General features: G+C 40.5%; 1 protein-coding gene across 2 annotated transcripts in view; it reads left to right on the top strand.

The window, feature by feature from the left end:
• The window catches only part of STK32A (serine/threonine kinase 32A), a gene marked incomplete at both ends in the record, with an annotated part of 115,197 nt that overhangs the window by 57,057 nt on the left and 33,647 nt on the right, over positions 1 to 24,493 (top strand). For both annotated transcript variants that reach the window (XM_082835399.1, XM_082835400.1), the window contains one exon: positions 5,429 to 5,602. In XM_082835399.1, coding sequence (XP_082691525.1) covers positions 5,429 to 5,602 — 174 coding nt within the window. The remainder of the gene's footprint in view (positions 1 to 5,428; positions 5,603 to 24,493) is intronic.

The raw sequence follows: 24,493 nt of genomic DNA, 5'->3' as shown, positions 1-24,493 counted from the left end.
ATTTGAAAAGATACATACACCCCAATGTTCATAGTGGCACTATTTACAATAGCCAAGACATGGAAGCAACCTAAGTGTCCATCAACAGATGAATGGATAAAGAAGTTGTGGTATATATATACATATACATATACAATGAAATATTACTCAGCCATAAAAACAAATGAAATAATGCCATTTGCAGCAACATGGATGGACCTAGAGATTATCATACTAAATGAAGTAAGTCAGAGAAAGACAAATATAATATCACTTATATGTGGAATCTAAAAAAATAGCACAAATGAACTTATTTACAAAACAGAAACAGACTCACAGACATAGAAATCAAATTTATGGTCACCAAAGTGGAAGGGGTGGGGGGATAAATTGTGAGTACAGAATTAACAGATGCACAACTACCATATATAAAAGAGATAAACAACAAGGATTTACTATACAGCACAGGGATCTATATTCGATATCTTATAATAAACTATAATGGAAAAGAATAAAAAAAATAGATATACATATGTATGTATAAGTGAATCACTTTGCTGTATACCTGAAACTAACACAATATTGTAAATCAACTATAAATCAATCAGTATCTTCATATAATTACCTCATATAAAATAATAGGAAACAATTGCATAAAACAAGTTAATCTGCTTAATACCAGAGTTAAAATACTTTCATGGGTGGAAGAAGAAAGGTAATTATAATAGCTATCTTCCAAGTACTTCCATGTACTCTTTTAAGCACTTTATGTGTATTAACTACACTTGATCTTCCCAACAGCCCTATGAGGTATATACTACTATAGATGGGCATGCTGAGGGCTTATATAACTTGCTCCATCCAGTTTTAAAGATGTTAAAGGGCAGAGCTGGGATTTAAACACAAGTAGTCTGTTCCCAGGGCCAAGTTCCTTACCACCATGCTCTGAGCCATGCTTTGCGCTAATTACTTTACAAACATGATATCTAATTTGCTCTTTGCCACATGGTACATAAAATCATTTCCAATGTACAAATATCCTCTCAGAGTTTCAGTTTCCTTTAAGGGACTTGCTCCAGATTCACATGTGATATTTAAACCCAGGCCTGCCTAAAGCCTATGCATTTTCCATTTGTATTTTCCTTAAATATGTTTTTAAATGGATTCCATCTTTGATGAATCAATGCCTTTTTCTACAAAAGCTGAGAGCTTTAAAAAGCAATATCCAATAATATTTGTCCTGCATTTCCCATGCTTTGCTAGATGGAGACATCAGAACTGACAGACATCAGAAATGGTAAAGTCTGAATGGGATTTGATACAATAGTTCTGGAATAAGCAGCAGGTTGCCCTAGTGTCACGGTTTTCAAGCTTTTTTTATCTTCAACCCACAGGAAGAAATCTATTTTTCATCACAACCCAATAGATATACTCACAGAGACACACGTTATATTCACAAAAACAATGTTTGGCCTTATATGTTAATGGCATTTATTTTATTTTATTCAGTCTATTTTATTTCTTCCAAAAAAGTGCTTGTTAGGACCAACCAAACTGATTCCACAACCATTAGTGCGTTATGAGCCACAATTTGACAAACCCTCCATTGGAAAATACTTTAGATCTCCTCCAGTGCTCCAATTCAGATTTATTTCAAAGTGGCATGCATGAGACAGCTTCAAGAAGGTGAGTGACTGATTTGCTAGCCATGCTAATTTCTAAAAATAGAACCTAACAAATGTATATCAGACCCACCCAAACTGAGTTTTGTTTTTGTTTTTTTTTTTGCGGTACGCGGGCCTCTCACTGTTGTGGCCTCTCCCGTTGCGGAGCACAGGCTCCAGACGCGCAGGCTCAGCGGCCATGGCTCACGGGCCCAGCCGCTCCGCGGCATGTGGGATCTTCTCGGACCGGGGCACGAACCCGCGTCCCCTGCATCGGCAGGCGGACTCTCAACCTCTGCGCCACCAGGGAAGCCCCAAACCTGAGTTTTAATCTTGCTTTTCTCTTTCCTTTTTTTAGTTCATTCATGAATTTGTTACTTTTTCTACAACTGTTTGTAGAATCTACATTTCAGGAAGCATACAGGGACCGAGGAATGAAGGATGAGTAAAGACAGGTATGCTTCCTGATGGCAGAGTGGGAATGAAAGCTGTTAATCCAAAAGCATGCAGGAAAATATTTTCAAATTATGATAAGTTGAGCGAACAAGAATACGGCACTGTATAGCTTTGATATGGAGTGTTAGAAATGTCTCTGTGAGGTGTCCTTTGGGCTGAGACTGAAAGAGGAAGAGACAATAACCAGGTAGTGGACAGCATGTGCGTGCAGGCAAGGTCATACCATATCACAGTCTTCTAAAGCTGGAGGGGGCATGAACTGCTAGTTGAGTAATGGAAGGAACAGATCTTCAAAATAAGTCTGGAAAAGTAAACAGGGCCAGACCACACAGGGTCCTGCGGACCATGGAAAGAGGTGAAGGGGTTTTATGGGGCTGCAAAACATAAAATTCACATTGTAAAAACATAACCATGGTGTGTAGAATGAATTGGAGAGGTTCAACATTACACAGAGAGAGCTGTGTATAGTCTATGGCAATATGATGGAGTAGGGTGGAGCAGGGTGGTGGTCCTTTGTTACTTATCTCCGCTCTTACTGAGCAGACTTTACAATGCATTTCACATGTAGTGGGACCAGATTTACTAATTTTGGAGCTGTCAACTAACAAATAAGCCATGATATAGCATTTTTAAAAAGTAATGGAAATGCATCATTGAGTCTATGGGATAAATGGCCAAGGTATAGGGAAGCTCTTTCACTTTTAGGCTTAAAAAATCAGGTTATGATATGAACCTTCATATCCTAGTTATTACCAAACTGTGTTGTGCCCACATATTTTACTGGATATAGTCCTGGAAATTAAAATCTTATCTTCTCTCCCTCTGAGAGTCTAGGATCTGTGATAGAGGGCTTCAGGTCTGATGTGCCGAAGGGGAAAAAGGATTTTTAACAGCCAACTGGATCCATGATTAAATAAATTTAAAATCATACTGGCCAAGGGAAGCATGTTGCCTCTTGCCTGGGCTGCTTCTTCTCTGACTAATAATCCCCCGCGTGGCCGGACACTGTCGTTAACTTGACACAACTGGCACCTTTATCAGTTTGTTCTTTGAATAAAAATCGCTGAGCCCAAGTCGCAATAAAAATGTTCGTTCACTTAGGGTGAATTTAATAATACACTTGTCCCTCACTTCGAGTTAAATAGAGTAATGGGAGAGGAGTCCTCTTCTCTGTCACCGGGTTTGGGACCTCCGCCTGCCTCCAGTGGGGAGCTGAATGCAGCCAATCACTGCTCTCTATGGGAACCCAGTCTGCCTGGGTTGTATCCTTTGGCAGCGAGTTACGTTCATGGTTAGCATTCTCTTCTCCCTTCTTTTGGTACCCAGTTCTCAGCCACCTCATTTGCCAGCTATCCCAAGAAGACACTGCTCACATCCCATGAGCCATCATCGTTTGTTATATTAGCTAAGGGCAGCCGAAGTGCAATAGATCCCGGGCAGGGTTACGTATAACTAGCACATTATTACTTCCTGAAAGACCTGTAAAACAATGGATATAACGTGTAGTGGTGCAGCTGGGAGGATTCTGAACCAAATAGCCCAGGTTCAGGAACCTATCCTGGTGCCCATTAAACCTATGGCAGAGATGTCCAGCCAGTCCTTGCAAGGAGGTGAACAATAACACTTCCTAAAAGACAATACCAAGGATGCGCTGCCCACACTTTTACAAGCCCTTCCCGTGTTTCTGTCTAAATTCCCCCTAAGGGCTTAATTTCTGACATCTTCTGTGTGAATCAGTCCTCAGTGGTAAACAGAATTTTATTTACTGAACAAGGAAACACCGAGGACCTAGTCTTCATTAGAATGTTACTGCCTCAGATTAATGCTTCATTGAATTTCTCTTTTTTCTTTTGTTTGCAAGTCCTCTCCTCCTCTAGCACAATGATCACTCTAAAGAAGAAAATGTACTCAGTACAGTTCTCCCATCATTGATATTCTATGTTTGTTTCCTAAGCAAAGAACTTGTCACTAGGAATTCGTTTGCATCCTGGGCACTGCTTTGCAGACTCTTAATTCCGTGATTCAAATAAAACTTGAAAATACAATCTCAGTGACATGATGTCAAAAGAAACATGTTGACATAGTGCTGATACAGAGAGCTTTCTGTGACTAGAAATCATGTCTGTGCTTTGAGGAAAACAAAACGAGTCATAGCAGTTGGAATGCATTTTTTACAGAAGACTCTTTGCAGACAGCAGAGGCCAATTCTGCTGGCCTGTGTCTCCTTCCCTCTTCCCGTCCGTCCAGCCCATGCTCCTTCAAGTGTGAAGTCCCCGTCTGATCATACGTCCTGCTTAAACCTCTTCACCGTCTTTCCAACGTGTACAGACTTGTGAACAAGCTCCTGTCATGGGATCTGCCCTCTATCTTTCTCTCCAGGCTCAAGCTTCCCCGTAACACCTGTCGTTCCAACAAACCCAAACTATTTTCCTTTCCCCCCTCACACTGTGTTCTTTCCCATGTCTGTGCTTAATTCCTGCTGTTTTCCTCTCTCAGATCTTCCTTTTGGACCTGGAGACCCCTTCACCTCTACCATTTATTGGGTGTTCTACCTCGTGCAAATTACTTAAGCTTCACCGGGCCTTGATTTCCTCATTTGGAAAATGGGAGCATAAGAGCAGCATTGTGGGGTTAATGACACCACATTTGTGGAGTCCTTTAGAGTCTGCCCCAGAGATGTTGGCTTTATTTTGTAGTTATTATTATTGTCACCATCCTTCAAATTTTAACTCAGTTTTCTCCTCTGCTGAGAAGATTTCCCTTCCCTCCTTATCCCAGAGACTGAGCGAATTACTGCCCTGTACTGTGCACTTACTTCTTTATTGCCCTTTTAATATCTTTTTCTTATCATTTATGTGGTTCATGATTTGTTATAATGTTGCTGGGCAATGAAGTTGTTAGTGTGGAAAAATAAGCACGAGGTGCTTCAAGGAGGGCTTGTAACTCATACTTTATGGACCTCCTGCAACAGTGTGTTCAGGATATGATCGTTAATAATAGGTGAATAAATGGGGTGTTCTTTATTTCCTGGGCTTTATAGCTTTGTAGACCTCCAGTTAATGGGTTCTTACTATATGCCAGGAATGACGTTAAATATTATACTCATCATATTTAGTCTTCACTATGATCAAATGTGGAAGATCTTCTTATCATTCCCATTTTACACATGTGGAAACAGAGGGCCTGGAGTGAGTAATAGACCAGTACTCCCAAAGCCTGAACCCTTAGCTTAGGAAAGTTCTGCTCTGATCTGTAAGGTGTCCTTTGCCTCTGGGCCTCTTTAGTGTGTAAATGTATTTAACCCACTTGCATTTCTAATTCCCCTCCAGGTACTCCTTCCAAGATGAGGAAGACATGTTCATGGTGGTGGACCTGCTGCTGGGCGGGGACCTGCGTTATCACCTGCAGCAGAATGTCCGCTTCCAGGAAGACACTGTGAAGCTCTTCATCTGTGAGCTGGCCATGGCCCTGGACTACCTGCAGAGCCAGCGCATCATTCACAGGTGAGTCAAGTCCAAGGGGACAGCCTTGGTCTGAATGCACAGGAGGGAATGCACAACCTGAAGCATTCAACAGGTCCTTGTTGAACGTGACATCTAATTCTTACTTAATTCTTACAACATCCCTGGAGGTAGGTGTATTGGCCCCATTTTTCAGATTAAAAAAAACCAAAAACTGAGCACATTGAACTTAGTCTGCCCAAGGTCACAGTTTGTAAACAATAAGACCAGAATTAGTGAGTGTTGGTGCTGCTTATAACTAAGCCTAGACAAAGAGAAGAAAAGGTGACATATAGGAGCTTAATAAATATAAATGAATTAATCGAAAGAGAAATGGAGGAAGTGCATGAAGGGAAAGAAATAGAATGGGTAGGAATAAAATTCTTTGGGGAGAAAATTTGAGTCCTAACATCTGCCTGTCATCTACCCTATTGTGAGGGCAAGCTGCAGACAGAAGTTAGCAAAAGCAATGTATCTCCTTCACTTGGGGCATTTATGTTAAAGACAAACAAATAACACAAGTAGCTATAAACCCAAACAGACAACAGAGAGAAAAGGATAATGCTTTATGTTTATATAGGAGTTCGTAGTTTTTAATGGCAAGTTCCTATATAATATCTCACTTGATCTCTGTAATAAGTGATAAGTGAGCTGAGCAGGTATAGTTAGACCAGTATTAAATATGAGATTTTGTGACCTGGAGGCATTAAAGTATCATCTAGGTTACTTATAAGAAGTTTGAACCTAATCACCATCAAAGCAGCTACTATTTACCTGGCTTTCTATATGCCAGGTACTGCTAGGGACTTTCATATATTATCCTGTTAAATTCTCAAAACTCAAAGAGGACGCCACATTTCATTACAGTATTCCCATTATACAGATGAGAAAAGTGTGGCTCAAAGATTTGCCAAGGAGAGACCCTGACAACTGGCATTGCCGGGATTCAAACCTGTATCTCTCCGATCCTAAAGTCAGAGCTCTGTCTACTATACTACCTTGCATTAATTACACATATGAAATATATACATTAATTAATTATGCATTGTTAAATGAACAACCAACATGTGACTCTGCCACTGTCATCTCTAATCCTTGAAGAATCTGCTGAGTTTTTAAGTTTAATTATGTCTCATTTACTGAAAATTTGTCTAGATAAAATTTTTGCCCTCCACTAGTTGACATTTATCTAGAATTTATCAGGACTAGTACAGGGCCTGTGGTTGAAGATGTAACATCGTAATTTATAGATTCTCCATGAAAGCACTGTGGACCAATCCTTTTTTTTTTTTCCTCTCTTTTTGGCCTTGGCGCTTACATAATTATTATTTAATTTTCTATCTTTGGAAGGGCCCATTTGTATTGGAAACGTGCTCTTCAGGCAATGGATAAATGGAAAGCAGACCAGTTAATCATGTATGATCTCGGAAGTAAATTTACACACCCGGTGTTTTTGTCCATAACTGGGAATCCTGTTGACAAGCGATCTTTCTCCCATACTGGCTTTCTGCTACCTCCCGCCTAGTTCTTTCCGAGGAGAAACTTTTCATATTTGTAGGCTATAGAGTCCCTGTCAGGGTCTTCATGCTCACTCATCCTCCCCCAAATTGCCAACCCACAGTCTGTTTGGGGTGCTGACATTGCAGATCTCAAGCAGAAGCCAGGGACTATGAAAAGCCAACATCACCAGAGGCCACCTTGTAACTTTCTCCCTTCTCTGTTTGAATCTGAGTTCTGTGGCTTCTTTCTCTGAGCTTCATTTTCTCAGTCATCACAAGTCAAGATGCTCTGAGCATTTTTGCCATGTGCTTAGAACCATGTTCCAAGAAGAATACAGGAGAAAAACGAAACAGAAAACTTGATACAATTTTCACCCCCAAGGAACATAACCATACCAAATAGCATTGTTTTCTGTCCTTGTCTCCCTCACTCTCTTTTGCTCCTATCACGGTTTTGCCACTTGAATAAGAAACCAAGGAATAAGTTTCTGCTCCTTGCCCTTTACACACTCACAATTACTACTTAGTGCCCATCTTCAGAGGGCCTCTTTGTACTGAAATGTCTCCTCCTCATGGCAGATGAATGGAAGGCAAACACCATGACATTATGAATGCTGGGTTAAAATGAGAGAGCATCCTAGGACAGGAATAAAGATGCAGATGTAGAGAATGGACTTGAGGACACGGGGAGGGGGAAGGGTAAGCTGGGACGAAATGAGAGAGTGGCATGGACATATATACACTACCAAATGTAAAACAGATAGCTAGTGGGAAGCAGCCACATAGCACAAGGAGATCAGCTCGGTGCTTTGTGACCACCTAGAGGGGTGGGATAGGGAGGGTGGGAGGGAGACGCGCAAGAAGGAGGGGATATGGGGATATATGTATACGTATAGCTGATTCACTTTGTTATACAGCAGAAACTGACACAACATTGTAAAGCAATTATACTCCAATAAAGATGTTAAAAAAAAAAACACAAAAAACAATCCAGATGTATTTCTACTGCCCATATGTCCTACCTTGCCTCCCCATGCGTTATATTTTATAGTCAATCATAACATTTTGTACCTCTCCTGAGGAGTTGTGATGTTTTGGGTATGTAATTACCTAATGTCTGTGTGCTGTGCTAAATTGTAAACTCCATGAGTTGGGGCCATGCGTGTTGTGCTTCTCACTGTGTAACCAGTGTGTGACAAAAATCTGAAGGAATGAACACTGCCCGAACCACACGGATGACAGATTGACTAAAAGCCCAGCTTTACAGATAACAAAGACGAAATTAAACTAGAAGGCATTAAAGCCATAAATTTCAGAGCTACCTTGGTCTTCACATTGGGTAATCATGTAATTTATCATCCAAACCAGGGTACTCCTGAGAATGAAAGGAGTTGTGTTAATAATTATGCTGGGACAACAGGCAAAACCCCTAAGTGTTTCGGAAAAATCAGAACATATATCAACCTCATTAGGGCTTTTCAAGACAGTCATGACCAAATAGGCATTTTAATTGTGAGGGAGCTCTAATAACCAGGACTTTCTGCCTTCAGACTAGTAGATATCAATGTGAAGTGATTTCCATTTGAAGTGGTATCAAATGGCTTAAAAGACATGTACGTGGTGAACTAAGCAGTGTCCCTTTGTCTATGGCATTTAGAGGATAATAGTGGCGGCACTCTGAAGCCAGCTTCAGGGCTCCTGGGGCAGAGTTAAAAGCGTGAAGAGCAACACAGAAGAAGAGATAGAGGCTTCTGAGTACTGTAATTCTCTTTCTAAATCTCTTTCTTTAAAAGAATGTGAAGAATTCATGCTGTATTTGATGGAATCTAAGATAACAAAACATCTTTCAGCTACTTAGAGGATTGGATTTAAGACACAACCTGAGTTCCAAAGTATTAAAATGTGAATTAAAAAATAAAAGGACAAAATACAGATTTCCCAGGCAAGGAAAGATCATTTGCATGAAAGTGCAGATGTAAAATATGTGACTTCCAGGGTTTCCCTGGTGGCGCAGTGGTTGAGAGTCTGCCTGCCGATGCAGGGGACACGGGGTTCGTGCCCCGGTCTGGGAAGATCCCACATGCCGCGGAGCGGCTGGGCCCATGAGCCATGGCCGCTGAGCCTGCGCGTCCGGAGCCTGTGCTCCGCAAGGAGAGAGAGAGGCCACAACAGTGAGTGGCCCGCGTACCAAAAAAAAAAAAAATGTGACTTCCTAATTTCAAAACAACATTTTGTCTCTGGACAGGGTAGAAGGTTCCAAATTACCTGTGGTGGTCAGCGAATATGTGTGGAACAGAAGTGGTAATAGGCTACCCTGACTGAGGGATTCCTGGGTACCAGGTGCTCTGCTTAAGCACTTGTGAATTATTTCACTCAGTCCACACACAACTCCAAGAGGCTGATGGTGTGACCGTCCTCATTTTACAGCTGATGAAACTCCGGTTCAGAAAATCACTTGGCTAACGTGTAGGTGAGGCCACCTACACTTGAAGGATATGCAGAGCTCTTAGCCACTCTCCACACCTACTGATGTTCAGCACTGTTGTTGCCCTGAGGAGGGTGTGGCACAGGGCGGGGCACGGCCACCTGCCTTCAGGTACCCGCTGTCTGGCTGCACAAATGAAGATGACACAAATGGAGCCAACAGACAACAGAAGAGCCTAAAACTAGAAGCTAAATTGGATGAGAAAGACTGAAGTGCTTCAGTAGGGAAGATGCTTTGGGGTAACAAAACAAGTTTCTTCTGAGCTCAGAGGGCTTAAAAGCAGGAAGGAGAATTTAGTCTGTGTAAGGGGAACTGTATTCTGAATGAAAGTATTAGTTTGTCTCCCTGTGGTAGCACAGAATAGGCTCTGTCTTTAGGTTTTTTTTGCATTGTTTTTCCTGCCAGCAATGGCCATCTTAGTTATTTTTTTTAAATACCATAAATGCTATTTCTGCCTAAATTCCAAATGAGACATAAATGGGGTTTTGTTTTATTTTGTTTGTGGATTATTTTTAATCCACAGACTTGACTTTTTGTAGTTTCCTAAATATGTAGAATATTTAGCTAATTTTTTTTCACTTTTAGAATCTGTTTTCTCTATAGCTGTGAAAGACACAAGATTGCACAGTAATCATTAATTTCGAATTGTGCAATTAGACATATTTCTTATTGGACGGGAAGTCAAACATTTTTCTATGAGTACAGCTTGAAAATCAGCCCTAGTTTCCAAATTATGGCCATTTCCTTGTTCAATATTCCGCTTTACTTACATTACATCAGTGAATCAAGATCTTAAGATATAGATACAGTGATTATTTGCTTTTATTTTTAAAAATAAGGAAAATTAAACTCATTACAATCCTTCCTATGGGATAGTACTCTGATTTGTTGATTGCCACAGTCTCTCCAGTGAATAAAGTGATAGAAAGTAATTATTACAGTCTAATGACAAATTTGTATTCCTTCCCTTGTCAGATGTTAAAGGCTCAATTACAGATTTAATCTAATGAGATGAATTGTTTGGGACAGTTAAATAGTAAGTCATCTTGGGTCAAAATACCACTTGAGGGCTTCCCTGGTGGCGCAGTGGTTGAGAGTCCGCCTGCCGATGTGGGGGACACGGGTTCGTGCCCTGGTCCGGGAAGATCCCACATGCCGTGGAGCAGCTGGGTCCGTGAGCCATGGCTGCTGAGCCTGCATGTCCAGAGCCTGTGCTCCGCAACGGGAGAGGCCACAACAGTGAGAGGCCCACATACCGCAAAAAAAAAAAAAAAAAAAAAATACCATTTGAGTGAATGTTTGTTTTTCTGTCTTTCTAAGAATTATCTCACTCTAGTGAAGTTATAACTGACTGCTTTCTAAATTCCTACAGGAATAAGATAAAAATCTAATTAGGCCATTGGTATCAATGATGGCAGTGCAACAGAGTGAGCTGCAAAAGTTCATCTCCATCTCCAACTGATTACAGATACGCTGAAGTAGGAATAAAAGAAAATTCATGATTGTCAAAAAAAGAATAGGATGCTATTTTTATTAATCACCTTTGTCTTCTCTGCTATAATCATAGAAACCGTTAACTGACACCCAGTCCATCTCGGAGCCTCCATAAAATACACAAAGGAATTCTTTTCCGCACATCCCCTCTTGGACTGAAGTAGCTGCTTGCCGGGTGTTTATATCATTCTTCTGGAAATCAGCATTTTGATGGTGAAGATAAAAACTTAGGGATATGCTTCTTTCATAAATATTCATTCAAGAACTGTTTCTTGAGTATCTGTTTGCCAGACAATGTTCTCGGTGCTGACCCTCAATTCTGAAAGGACGGACAGCTTCCCCGTCATCCAGAGTTGATAATATAGCGTGAAAGGGAGTCAAGTAAACAATTCAACACTCGTACGAGAAAGGTGTTTAAATTCTGTGGCATTTACTACAAAGGAAATAAGCAGTTATGTGTGTATCCTGTGCCACCCATACACGTCACTCACACTCAGTGCAGCTTCTCAGTGGTCTTGATCCTACTTTTAGTGGTAGCCCCTGGCTCACAATATTCCTTATAAGAAGTGGTCTCTCCCTCCTAAACTGAGGCCCTACTCCTCACTCCTGTTCTAATCTCTAATCTAATCTCTAGTCTAATCCAGAGCGGTTGCTAAATACATCAGTGACTGAACAAATGAATGAGGACAGAATATACACGTGCTCCTTGGGTGGACGTGGAAGGTAAAGGTTGCTGTGGATAAAGTTGTCTTCAGCATCTTTTTAATTTATTCCCACTGTGTGTCTACAGTGTGTGGGGCTCCATGCTGCCTTTCCTCCATGCTGTGTTAGTTGTTATGCCATGTAACGAAACCACCACAGATGTAGTGACTTAAAATAACACGCATTGATTATCTCACAGTTTCTTTTTTTTTTTTTTTACATCTTTATTGGAGTATAATTGCTTTACAATGGTGTGTTAGTTTCTGCTTTATAACAAAGTGAATGAGTTATACATATACATATGTTCCCGTAACTCTTCCCTCTTGCGTCTCCCTCCCTCCCACCCTCCCTATCCCACCTCACAGTTTCTTTGGGCCAGGAGTCTGGACACATCTTAGCTGGGTTCTCAGAAACGCTGTAATCAAGGTGTTGGCCAGAACTGGGTTCTCTTCTGGAGGCTGGACTGGGCAAGGGTCCACTTCCAAGTTCAGTAGGGATGTTGGCAGAATTCATTGCCTCATGACTATAGGACTCTGCTTGTTTCCTCAAACTCAGTGAGGAGACCAAGACTCCAGAGTGAGTCTGCTAGCAAGACAGGGTATATATCATTGAATAAAATTATGTAACACAATCACTCACAAAGAAGAGCGACCTCCCATCACCCTCGCTGTATAATGTCAGTTAGAAGCAAATCATACAATCAGCCCGCACTCAAGGGCTGAGGATGACACAAGACATGAACAGGAGGAGGTGGGGAACATGGGGGGCACCATAAAGTCTGTCTACCATACTTCCTCTAAACAAGTTTTCCTATGCCTGACTCCGACATCAGTATCCTCTATGACCGTAAACATAATCCTGAACATCCTTGTCAAGGAAGCAATGAGGTGGTTTGGTCAGATGAACAGGAATGGTTCTTTCATACCTAAGAGTCTAGGGTGATTCCCCTCAGCCCTGACAGGATGACGCTCTTCAAAGTATAACCTCTTTGACTTTCTGCTCTCTACCACGCACCTATTTCTCCCCAGCAATGCCCCATGACCGAAATGAACTGTCAAAGGGCATGTAACAGTGGGGTGGTATAGTCAGCCTTTAACACATTTAATAATCAAGACCTTTTTGCAATTCAGCTGTGAGCCAAAATTCTTTGTTTTAACGAAGGTCTTGAGTTTGTTACAGGCAGAGATCTTCGAGGCTGAGATTTCGTCTTTTTGTCTGACTCATACACACTGCAGCATCTTGGAAAACACATTTTATTTTCTTGGGATGATCATTCATAGGGAAAAATAAGATCTTTCTGCAGCTAATCATTTTAGTCAATGATCATTGAGTGACAGATGAGCTTCTGATGAATGAACTTATCAACACAGTGACACCCCAGGTTTCTGCAGCCTGTGGAAATGAGTCATCTGGAGAGATGCTTTTCTAATTCCTGGAGGTGTTTACTCCCCTCTGCTCACCACTTAAATTATACTACAAATACCTATCTCATTTTCTTAATGGCTTAAGAAGAGCTGTCATTCATTGTGCATATACCAAGAACTAGGCACTGTGCTAACAAGCGTTTTGCACACACTGCCTAGTCTGATAGTCAGCAATACTGTGACAGGGTTAAGTGACTTGCCCAGTACCATACAGTTGGTATACTAAGGCCACATTCAAAAGTAGGATGAACTGATTCAAAGATCCTACTCTATATAGGCTCTTTTAGTTTCATTCTTATGAACATAATAGACTTCTTCAAGATCAGATGAGCTATTTAGTGCTGTTTACCCAACAGCAACAAACATTAGTTTAGATACACATTTTTAGTTGGTATGTGTTATGGGTTAAATTTTGTGCCCCCCCACCCAAAAGGTATGTTGAAGTCCTAATCCCCAGTAACTCAGAATGTGACCTTATTAGGAAATAAGGTCTTTACAGAGGTCATCAAGTAAAAATGAGTTTATGAGGGTGGGTCCTAACCCAATATAACGGGGATTCTTACCAAAAGAGGGAATGTGGACATAGAGATAGATATAAACAGAAGGAAGATGATGTGAAGAGACACAGGGAGAACTCTGTGAAGACGAAGGATTGGAGTGATGTGTCTATAAGCCAAGGAAGGCTAAAGTTTGCCAGCAAACCAACACAAGCTAGGAGGAAGCAAGGAAGACCCCTCACCTACAGGTTTCAGAAGGAGGAGGGCCTTGATGACACCTTGATTTTAGACTTTTAGCCTCCAGAACCATGAAACAGTATATTTCTGTTTTTTTAAGCCACCTAGTTTGAGGTACTTTGTTACAGCAGCCCTGGCAAATGAATACAGTAAGTTTTCATCATTTTTTTAGGTGCTGAAATTTCAATCTTTGCTTCTCTAACACATACTACTCAGAGCAGCTTCTACTTCACTCCTGATACGCTACTTCAAATATATTATGGGATGGAAGACCAGAACAAAACTTGTTAGAATTGTTTATAAAACTACAGTAACCCGAGAGAGAGTTCACTAAGTCAAATCCATTAGCTTTAGTAGATGGTAAGCTATTTTATGTTGCCCAGACACTGTCTCTACTTACTTTCATATTTCAGATTTGGTGAGATATTTCAGATATCTCTGGCTTTTTCATAACGTTTCTCTAGTCCAAGGAGTTTTGTTTTGTGCTTACATATCTGTAAGGGAAGTGAAATCTTTTCCAATTTACCAAAGCAGCATGTCCAGGATGATGAAATTAAAAGTCTAAAAATACTTATAGATGATCTGATTACTTGTATTGTCCATGCTCCAAGTGATGCTGCCTTTCTTCCTCCCAGTGTATTTTTTTTTTTTTTTTTTTTTGCGGTACGTGGGCCTCTCACGGCTGCGGCCTCTCCCGTTGCGGAGCACAGGCTCCGGACGCTCAGCCCCAGCGGCCATGGCTCACGGGCCTAGCCGCTCCGCGGCATGTGGGATCTTCCCGGACCGGGGCACGAACCTGTGTCCCCTGCATCGGTAGGCGGACTCTCAACCACTGTGCCACCAGGGAAGCCCCCTCCCAGTGTATTAATATTTTCTGTTTATTGCAGTGGGATAATAGATTTTGGCTTCTGACTGCCATTTTCTGTGGAGTGGTTGAGAAAATGCCCTTGCTTGTTGTTTTGGTAAATCTTCTCTTCAGAAGCTCACCAGCCCTTGCGAATGTTTTCTCTTCCTAACTCCCATGGCAGAAGGGCTACTTGAGCCTCAAAAACAAAACGGCAGTGCAGTAATGAGGGTATTAGGTTGGTACGTTCTATTCAGCACCTGCTCCCAAGCTACCGAATAATGAATGAGCATGAATTACACATTGTGAAAACAGGAGGCTCTGCCTGCTTTGTATCGTGCGTCAGGCAGTTCCGAAAGGAGCTTTGAAACTGTGCTTCTCACACGAGGGCACCCATTTGTGAAAACCCACGTGAACAAGGCAAAGAGCTGCTCGTTTACAGGTTAACATTTAACTCGCCTGGTGCTGAGCTTTTAATAGTTTCTATAAGGTCAAGAGTTTCGTTAATATGCAGCCTGTAACTTAGTCCAAATTAAATTTTACTTTGCCTAGCCTACATTTTAGTACAAAGCTGAAGCTTCATTCTTTCAGGTTTAGTCATTTAACAGGTAGTATTGATGACTTATTTATGTGCCGGGCACACAGCTCTTGAATGGAGGTTTTTCTTGTTCATTAACAACTTTGTTTATTTACATGTATATTTTTTAAACTTTTTATTGAAGTATAGTTGATTTACAATGTTGTGTTAGTTTCAGGTATACATCAAAGTGATTCAGTTTATATACATATACGTATATATGTGTATATGTGTGTGTGTATATATATATATATATATATATATATATATAAATCTATTCTTTTTCAGATTCTTTTCCACTGTAGGTTATTACAAAATACTGAGTATAGTTCCCTGTGCTATACAGTAGGTCCTTCTTGGTTATCTATTTTATATATAGTAGTGTGTATATGTTAATCCTAAACTCCTAATTTATCCCTTCCCCCCTCCACTTTGGTAATCATAAGTTTGTTTTCTACCTCTGTGACTCTATTGCTGTTTTGTAAATAAGTTCATTTGTAACATTTTTTTAGATTCCACATATAAGCAATATCATATGATATTTGCCTTTCTCTGTCTGACTTACTTCACTTAGTATGAAGAGTTTTTGAAGATTAAAAACATGGTTTCTGTCCCTTTAAAGCTTACAGTTTGGTTGAGGAGATGGACAATGACTATAATACAGAAACATAAACAATGAACAAATACATAAATAATCATGTTAGTTACAGAGTCTGTTGAGTGCTTTATGGGAAATAAACAAGAATCTAAGAAAAAGAGTGCAGAGTTGGGGGTGAGAGTCATTGCTCTCGAAGAAGCCTCGCCAGTAGGTGGCATTTGAGCCAAGCCTTGCAGGACAAGCAGCTCTAAGGTGGAAGTTTGTTAGGTGTCCTGGAGCAGAACAGAGGCCTCTGTGGTTGGAACATGTAAGAAAGGGGGAGCGTGGTTCAAGAAGCCACAGGAGAGGTGAGCCGAAATCAGGTTGTCTTCCCATGCTCTCACAAAGGCTCTAGTTCAAACTTATTTCTTATTTGTGCTTTAATGAAAATACAGAGCCAGTCAGGAAAGGGGACATATTTGAATTTGTAATCAGTTTGGAGATAAGGATAGAACATTCACAGTGGGTGGTAGGAAAATAAGGATGGAAATCATAGAGAATGGGATCCACGAGCTATTCTAGATACTAGGGCAAAAAAGAGCCTGGAGATTATTAGTTCACCTTGCTCCCTCTGTAGGTAAGGGATTGGCATACTTTATCTGTAAAAGGCTAGATAGCAAATGTTTTAGACTTTGTAGGCTATAGGGTCTGTCACAACTCATTGACTTTGCCATTGTAGAGTGAAGGCGTCCAGATAATATGTAAGCAAATGAACATGATTGTGTTGCAATAAAACCTTATTGCAGACACTGAAATCTGAATTTCACATGATTTTTTATGTGTCATAAGATAGTATTCTTTTTTATTTTTCAACTATTTAGAAATGTAGGATCCCTTCTTAGCTCATAGCCATACAAAAACAGATGATGTGCTACATTTGGCCCATGGGCCATAGTTTGTCAACCCCGGTACAGACGCTAAAACTGTGGCCCAGAGAAGTAAGTGATATGCCCAAGGTCACAAGGCAAATCAGAGAGATGGCTATGATAAGAAGTCATGTGTTCTAGCTATTAGGCTGGTACTTAAAAGAAAAACAAAATAGTGTCTTCATTGATAAAAGTAATGAGAAGATATTATGTAATATCTTATAATAAGATTTTTATGTAATACTTTGGTTCAAATCGATAAAGATGGCATGTTTATTTTAGAAATTTGTGGGGGAATATAGAAAAGTATTGCAGAAAATAAAAACCCAGTGGTAATCTAATGTGGTTTATTTCTAGCCTTATTTGGTTGAGCATTAAATATATACTGATAATCTTTTATAGAATTATCACTATATGTATAGGAATATACAAATATATACATATAGTCATATCCTTTGTAAACAGAATAATATGAAGATATTTTATATGCTCAAATCATGTAGTTGTCCACCATGATATTCATATGCCCATAGCAAGGCTATTTGCAAGGTGTCCATCATAAGCAGTGACTGATGGCATTAGAATTATATGATGGCTCTTCCACTTACAAGAGAGGCAACTGTGGGCAAGTTACTTAGCATCTCTGACCCTCATTTGCTATATCAGTAAAATGAAGAAACCTATACGTAATTTACAGGGCTGTGGTGGAGATAAATTCTAACGTATGCACAACACCTACATAGAAAGTGTTCAATAAATTTATAGCTATTGATTAATATTGATACACTATATCCGTTTGCTTCCATTACCTTCCTTGCACTAAACTATGGGGAAAACATACTGTTCCTTCTCATACTCTAGAATACATCATCACCAAAATTACACATTTATCTTATAATACAACCATTAAGAAAACACAATATTCTCGTTTGAAAGCAGAGTATGACATAGTAGACAGGGTAAGGGGCTTTGGACTAGTCAGATCAGGGCTCAGTTTGGGGCTTCGTCCACTTATTAGCTGTATGACTTTAGGAAAATTAATAAGCCCTGAGATCTATTTCTCTAATTTGTGAAGTAGATTTAATAATGTCATATATATTAAAGCGGGAAAAATATGACAAGCCTTTATTACATTGCTCAGAAAATCAGGGATGGCTAATAAAGGGAAGCCACACTATTTTCCTGCCAGTTGGAAAACAACTATGGGCTATTACAGAACCTTGGGATGTTAGAGGTTAACGTAGAGATCAAGTCCTACCTGCATCCAAAGGCAGAATTTCTTCCACAACCTCTGCAACAAGGAATTGTCTTCCTAGCTTTTAAACACTTCAGAGGTGAGATACTCATGACCACGTAAGGTAGATGATTTCATTTTTAGACATGCTGAATTTTTAGAAAGTTCTTCCTTCTGTGGACTCACAATCAGCCTCCTGGTTCCCCTGCTGCTCATTGGAGCTGAACTAAGTAAGGTGTCAAGTCAGACAGGGCTTCTATTAGTCGTCACCCACTCGTAATCTTACTGGTAATTTATCTCTAGCCTCCAGGATTCCTTATGGTCGGTGCCCTGCTGTGATTAGTGTTTGTTCCTTGTTAAGTATTTTGAATATCACTCCTGGTGTCAGGTAAACATGAACTGGAATCCTGACTCTTCTCATAATAGTGGATGACAATGCAGTCGTTCCTGGAATTAGCCCTCTGTGTGCCTCAGTGGTCCCATCTATGAAATAAGGGTAATAATTATACCTACTTCATAAGGTTGTTAGAGGATAATAGGGAATAAAGTATTCAAAGGGCTTATCCTCATCTCACTTGTTGCATTAAAGGAGATCTGTCATCATGAGTACATCACAATGGCTCCATGATAGTTGAACACAACTATTCATCATTTATCGTCCTCAATTTAACACCCGTTTCTTGCCATCTAGCCCTTCCTACACTGACACTTCCTAATTACTTGTTCAATGTTTTCTGAAAGTCAGTTGAACAATTACTATGTGCCAGATACGAAACTAGAAGTCTTACATGCACCATCTCACTAAATCTTCACAACAGCTCTATAAAGCAGATACTATTGCTGTCCTCGAGTTATAGATTCAGGGGGCCGAGTCTCAGAAACATATTACCAGACATGTTTCTAGTCTCAATAGAAAACTAACTCACATGAGACTAAACAATAAAGGAGATTTATTATTCTATGATACTTGCAAGTCCAGATGTACGCCAGACTTGGAGGCTATCTTGATCCAGCACGTCAGCCTGGGACTCTATGCTAACTCCTTTAAATCCAATGAACCACACACCTGCTAAAAGCTTTCCCCAGGACAGCAAGGAAACTTCTTCCTCAGAAGCCCATAGCTTAACGCTTCTTCCTGCTTAATGGCTTAAATAAGCGTTACAGCCCATCCCAGAACCAATAACCAGGACTGTGGAGTGGCATAACTCTCACTAGCTTAGGCCTTAGTCACAGAACCGTCTCCTAAAGTCAAGCGTGGGATAGACTCCCCCAAACAAAGGGACTACAGCGTGTGTGTATATGTGTATGTGTGTGTGTGTGTGTGTGTGGCAGAGAGGTTAAATACCCAAATTAGAACTGAAATGATTAAGAGAATAAAGAATGCATGTTAGGAGGGTAATCACAATGTACATTATACAAGGTTCTAACTTGCCCAAGGTCCCAGAACCAGCAAGTTCTCAGCTGAGATTTGAAACTGGGTCATCTAACTCCAGAGCCCCACTCTTAACATCTAGGTTCTACTGCTTCCCAAATAAACCTAGTAATGCCTGGGAAGGGATAGAAACATTTGTGATTACTAACTGTATTCTACACACACACACAAACACACCACACAGTACAATACAGTATGGCATATACAAGGCACACGTTTAGTCCATATACTGGTATATAAACATTCTGCCTCCAGAGACTACAAAATGGTTAAAACTCTCAAGTTTCTGGGATGGTGGTACATGGCCATACTTCTCAAGCTAGAATGTCTGTACTATTGTACTGCTGGGGATTCTCCTTCCTAGAACTACAGATTTATCCAGAGTAAGAAAGGTGGAATTTTACTTTTATATTAAAAGAGATATGGATATATTATAGAGTAGGGTGCAAAGTCTATATGATTTTCAAATATACCATAGAAATTATGAAAAAAATTAAACTTGCTGCAGACCAATTTCAACCACACCCCAGACCCCTGGGTATGTTAGGACATTCTCTCTCCTGAGAGGAAGTAAGATATGAAAGTTTGAGATATAAACTAAGATTGCACCTTGCAGTGTTTTTTTTGTTTTTTTGCGGTACATGGGCCTCTCTCTATTGCGGCCTCTCCCGTCGCGGAGCACAGGCTCCGGACACGCAGGCTCAGCGGCCATGGCTCACGGGCCCAGCCGCTCCGCAGCACGTGGGATCCTCCCGGACCGGGGCACGAACCCGTGTCCCCTGCATCGGCAGGCGGACTCTCAACCACTGCGCCACCAGGGAAGCCTGTACCTTGCAGTTTTGGGTTGTAATCCCAGTTCTGTCTGTTACTTAAAATCTTGAACCATCTCTGAGCTCCCCCTTCTTCATTTGCAAGAATGGGTGTAGGGCTTCCCTGGTGGCGCAGTGGTTGAGAGTCCGCCTGCCGATGCAGGGGACACGGGTTCGTGCCCCGGTCCGGGAAGATCCCATGTGCCGCGGAGCAGCTGGGTCCGTGAGCCATGGCCGCTGAGCCTGCGTGTCCGGAGCCTGTGCTCCGCGACGGGAGAGGCCACAACAGTGAGAGGCCCGCGTACCGCAAAAAGAAAAAAAAAAGAATGGGTATAATATCTAAGTTATGGAGCTGTTAAGAAGAATAAGAGAGATGCTGTCTCTCAAGTGCCTGCCATGTGCCTGCCACAGCATGGACAATAAATAATAGCTATAACCACTCTCTTGACTCATGGGAAGCACAGCAGTTTGAAAACACTCTTATGGACTAGCCCCAACACCAGGCATTGCTAATCAATCTTTTCCCTTGGACATGGAGGTCCTTTACCAACACAGCCTGAAAGCCTTCAGTCTCTTTACTTCACTTCCTTGTAATGGCTTCTGTAACTAATACTACCTTGAACAAACTGTGGGAAAGGCTGGGATTGAGTAACAACAAAAAGAAGTAGCCAGAAAGTAGCTAAGAGTGTAGATCTTAAAAGTTCTCATCACAAGAAAAATAAATTCATAACTATGTGTGGTGATGGACGCTAACTAGACGTAGTGTGGTGATCATTTCAGAATATACACAAATATTGAATTATTATATGGCACACCTGAAACTGATATAATAGTCACTTATGTCTCAATTAAAAAAAAAAAAGAAGCGGCATCCAGGTGGTAAGAAAGTTGGAGGATGATACCTGGCCCTTACTAATCCAGTCCTGGCATCTTTTCACTTCTGTTTCCTGTTCGAAATTACATGTTTTTGCTTACAATTTCCCATCACACTCTCACACCCCCAAACCTCTCTTTTCTTAGCATGGGTCTGTTTATGTGACCAATAGCCTTCATGTAACACTGTAATTAATATATTATATGCACGATAAATACGATATTATAAAATAACATTATATAAATATATAAGTAAAATATTATACGTATAATATTTTCCCCCTCTCAAGAACTTGGAGAGGACCCAATCCAGGAGAGCATTATGTGACAAAGAATTAAATCCAAACTGTGGACCTGTCAGAAAGCCGTGGGACACGGAAGAAGTTGAGTTTCATTAGGATACACTGATTTTCCTGCTCCCTCTTCTCACAATACCCCATATCAGATTGCAGGGTGAGCAACCTGATTCCAGGGTAGGCACAGTGAAGGGATGTAATTAGCCTATTAAGTTCTGCTAATGTCTTGTTAAAGTCATTCAGGTGAGAACAGCAGATATGTCAGTTCCGCCTCGGACCCTGCCACAGGGAGTGTTGCATTTCCACACTGCTACTTGTAGTTCTTACAGTAAGAATCAGCTGATTCAGCAGGACCTGGACTTTTCTGTTTCATCAAATCAAGATGCAATGAAGGATTTCTACAGAATGTGTGTGTTCCCAAAAGTGTACTTTACCGCTCTGCAAATGATGGGTTTTTTTCGTTGCCAACAGTAAATACAGTGCATCTGGCATATGGAGGGTGTTTTGTTGTCATTGTTCTTATTCTTTTGTTTTTGTTTTTCTCTTCTTGGGAGAAAAAGAAATACATGGCTTATTACTCCAGAAGTTTGAGAAGCCAAGGGACTAGATTTACTCATTTTTCTGACAAATATTTATTTAAACACTGACTTTGTTCTGGGCACTTTGATGAGCCTAGGAGCTACAGCACAGAAAAGATGTCCTTGCTCTGAGAACCTGGGGGGAAAACAAATATTGAACAAATAAAGAAGAAAATAGGTAATGATAGTGCTGTGCTGAAAATAAGGTGGAAGTGAAGAGATGAGGATGGAGAGGGCTACTACTCTAGATTGGGTGGTCAAGAAAGAACTTGGAGGATGTGATATTTTAGCCAAGATCTGAATGACAAGAAGACACAAGCCACCTGAAGGTCTAGGGAGACAGGATTGCAGGCAGAGGGGACAACGTGTGAAGAAGACCAAGAAGAACAGTGCAGTTGGAGCATGGTGTGTGGCTATGAGATGTAGCTCAGGGCTCCGCAGGACTAGAGCACCTACAGGTCACATAAGGCCGGGGTAAATGGTTCGGATTTTATTCCATGTGGGTTGGGAGACAATGGAGTCATTAGGCAGGGAAGGTGTGTGTAATGAAAAACACCACCCTGAAAAAAAAAAAAAAAAGAAAAACACCACCCTGGCTGCTATGTGGATAATGGATTGTCAGGGGACAAGAGGAGAAGCAAGAAGAACAAGGTATTATACTATTGCAGACTTCAGTATGATGATGGTGGTAGCGCTGGAGATGGTAATTCTAATGTGTGTCTATGTATAAGTATTTTTTCACTGTAGTAAAATATACATCACATAAAATTTATCATTTTAACCATTTTTAAGTGACAAAGTACATTAAGGACATTTATACTGTTGTGCAACCATCACTACCGTCCATCTCCAGAACTTTTTTGTCATCCCAAAATGAAACTCTATAAATATTAAACAATAAATCATCAATCCGTCTTTCCCCACAACCTTTGGGAACCTCTATTCTATTTTCTGTCTCTGTGAATTTGACTATTCTAAGGACCTCATATAAGTAGAATCATACAATAACCGCTCTTTCGTGCCTGGCATATTTCACTTAGCATAATGTCTTCAAGGTTCATCCATGTTAGAGACTGTATCAGAATTTTATTCTTTTTTAAAGCTGAATAGTATTCCATACGTATATACCACATTTATCTATACACCCAGCCATGGATACTCGGGTGGTTTCCACCTCGTGGCTATTGTGAATAGTGCTGCCACGGGTGTACAAATATCTGTTCAAATACCTGCTTTCACTTCTTTGGGGTATATACCCAGAAGTAGAATTACTAGATCAAGTATTAATTTCATGGGTTTTTTTTGGTGTTTGTGTGGGATTTGGTGGATATCAAAGGTTCTCTTTAGGACATATTATATTTATATTTATCATGGCTGCTAAACATACAGATGGAAACATCAGGCAGGAAGTTTTACATATTATTAGTCTAGAATCCCTGGGTCGGGTCTGGTGATAAAAGGTGTATGATAGAAGGTCATGCTGCCCGGTGGATAGGCCGTCGTGATGACAAAGGAATGATTAAGGAAATGGGGGTGAGGAAACAGTTGGGGTGCATGTTGTTTTCAGCTCCCCAGGTGATCCTAGATACACCCAGGTTTGGTAACTACCCAGTTAAACCATCTTATAGATTGCCTTAAATGAAGAAAACCATTTAGGATTATTGGAGAAGACAGAAAATATAAGAAGTGGTGCTTAAATTCTGAACTAGAAAATCTCAACTTGTTCTAGCAGGAATTTTAATACAGCACCTGGGTTTATTTTCATTTCCTTTCTCCTACTGCATGAATAAACAATCTTATCACACTGCCATTCACCCTGTAGTGACTTAGAGGTTACTCATCACTTTTTAGAGAAACTATGTACTTAGAATCTATGCTTATATACTTTATTTTTCTGTTAAAAGTCCACTTTTTCTTTTATATTTTTCTTAGATTTTCCTCATAGTTTTTCTCTGAATTTAGTAATAAACATGCCTCTTTACCACTTTAAACCCCTTTGGCATGGTTCCTTTTGAACCTTTCTTACCCTCCCCATCCCTGAGGGAACTATGTCTCATCTATCTTTATATTTCTCATATCCTAACACAGTGACTTATCAAAGTAGATAAATGTTTGATAAATAAATGAATATAAGATTGAAGTAGGACATATCACCTTAAACTATGACCTCTCTGATCTCCATATTATTCTTTAAGCTGCAAGGAAGTTTCTGGGGAAAGTAGTGGATATCACGAAGTGTGGCTATAACAAATTTTAAAAATTGCACCTAGGGATTTAATAGAAAGCCCATAAAGTGCCAAACCCACAGCAATTCATTTCTCCTAGCAAGCCCTCATAAATTCAGGCCACGAAATCATTGTGCTCATCTTGCCACACCCAAGTCTCTCCCTTCCTGGCAGGGCTCCTCAGG

This window comes from Leucopleurus acutus (genome assembly GCF_964270905.1).
Source record: "Leucopleurus acutus genome assembly, chromosome: 3".
In the NCBI taxonomy this organism is placed as follows: domain Eukaryota; kingdom Metazoa; phylum Chordata; class Mammalia; order Artiodactyla; family Delphinidae; genus Leucopleurus; species Leucopleurus acutus.
This window is presented reverse-complemented; position numbering and strand designations above follow the sequence as displayed.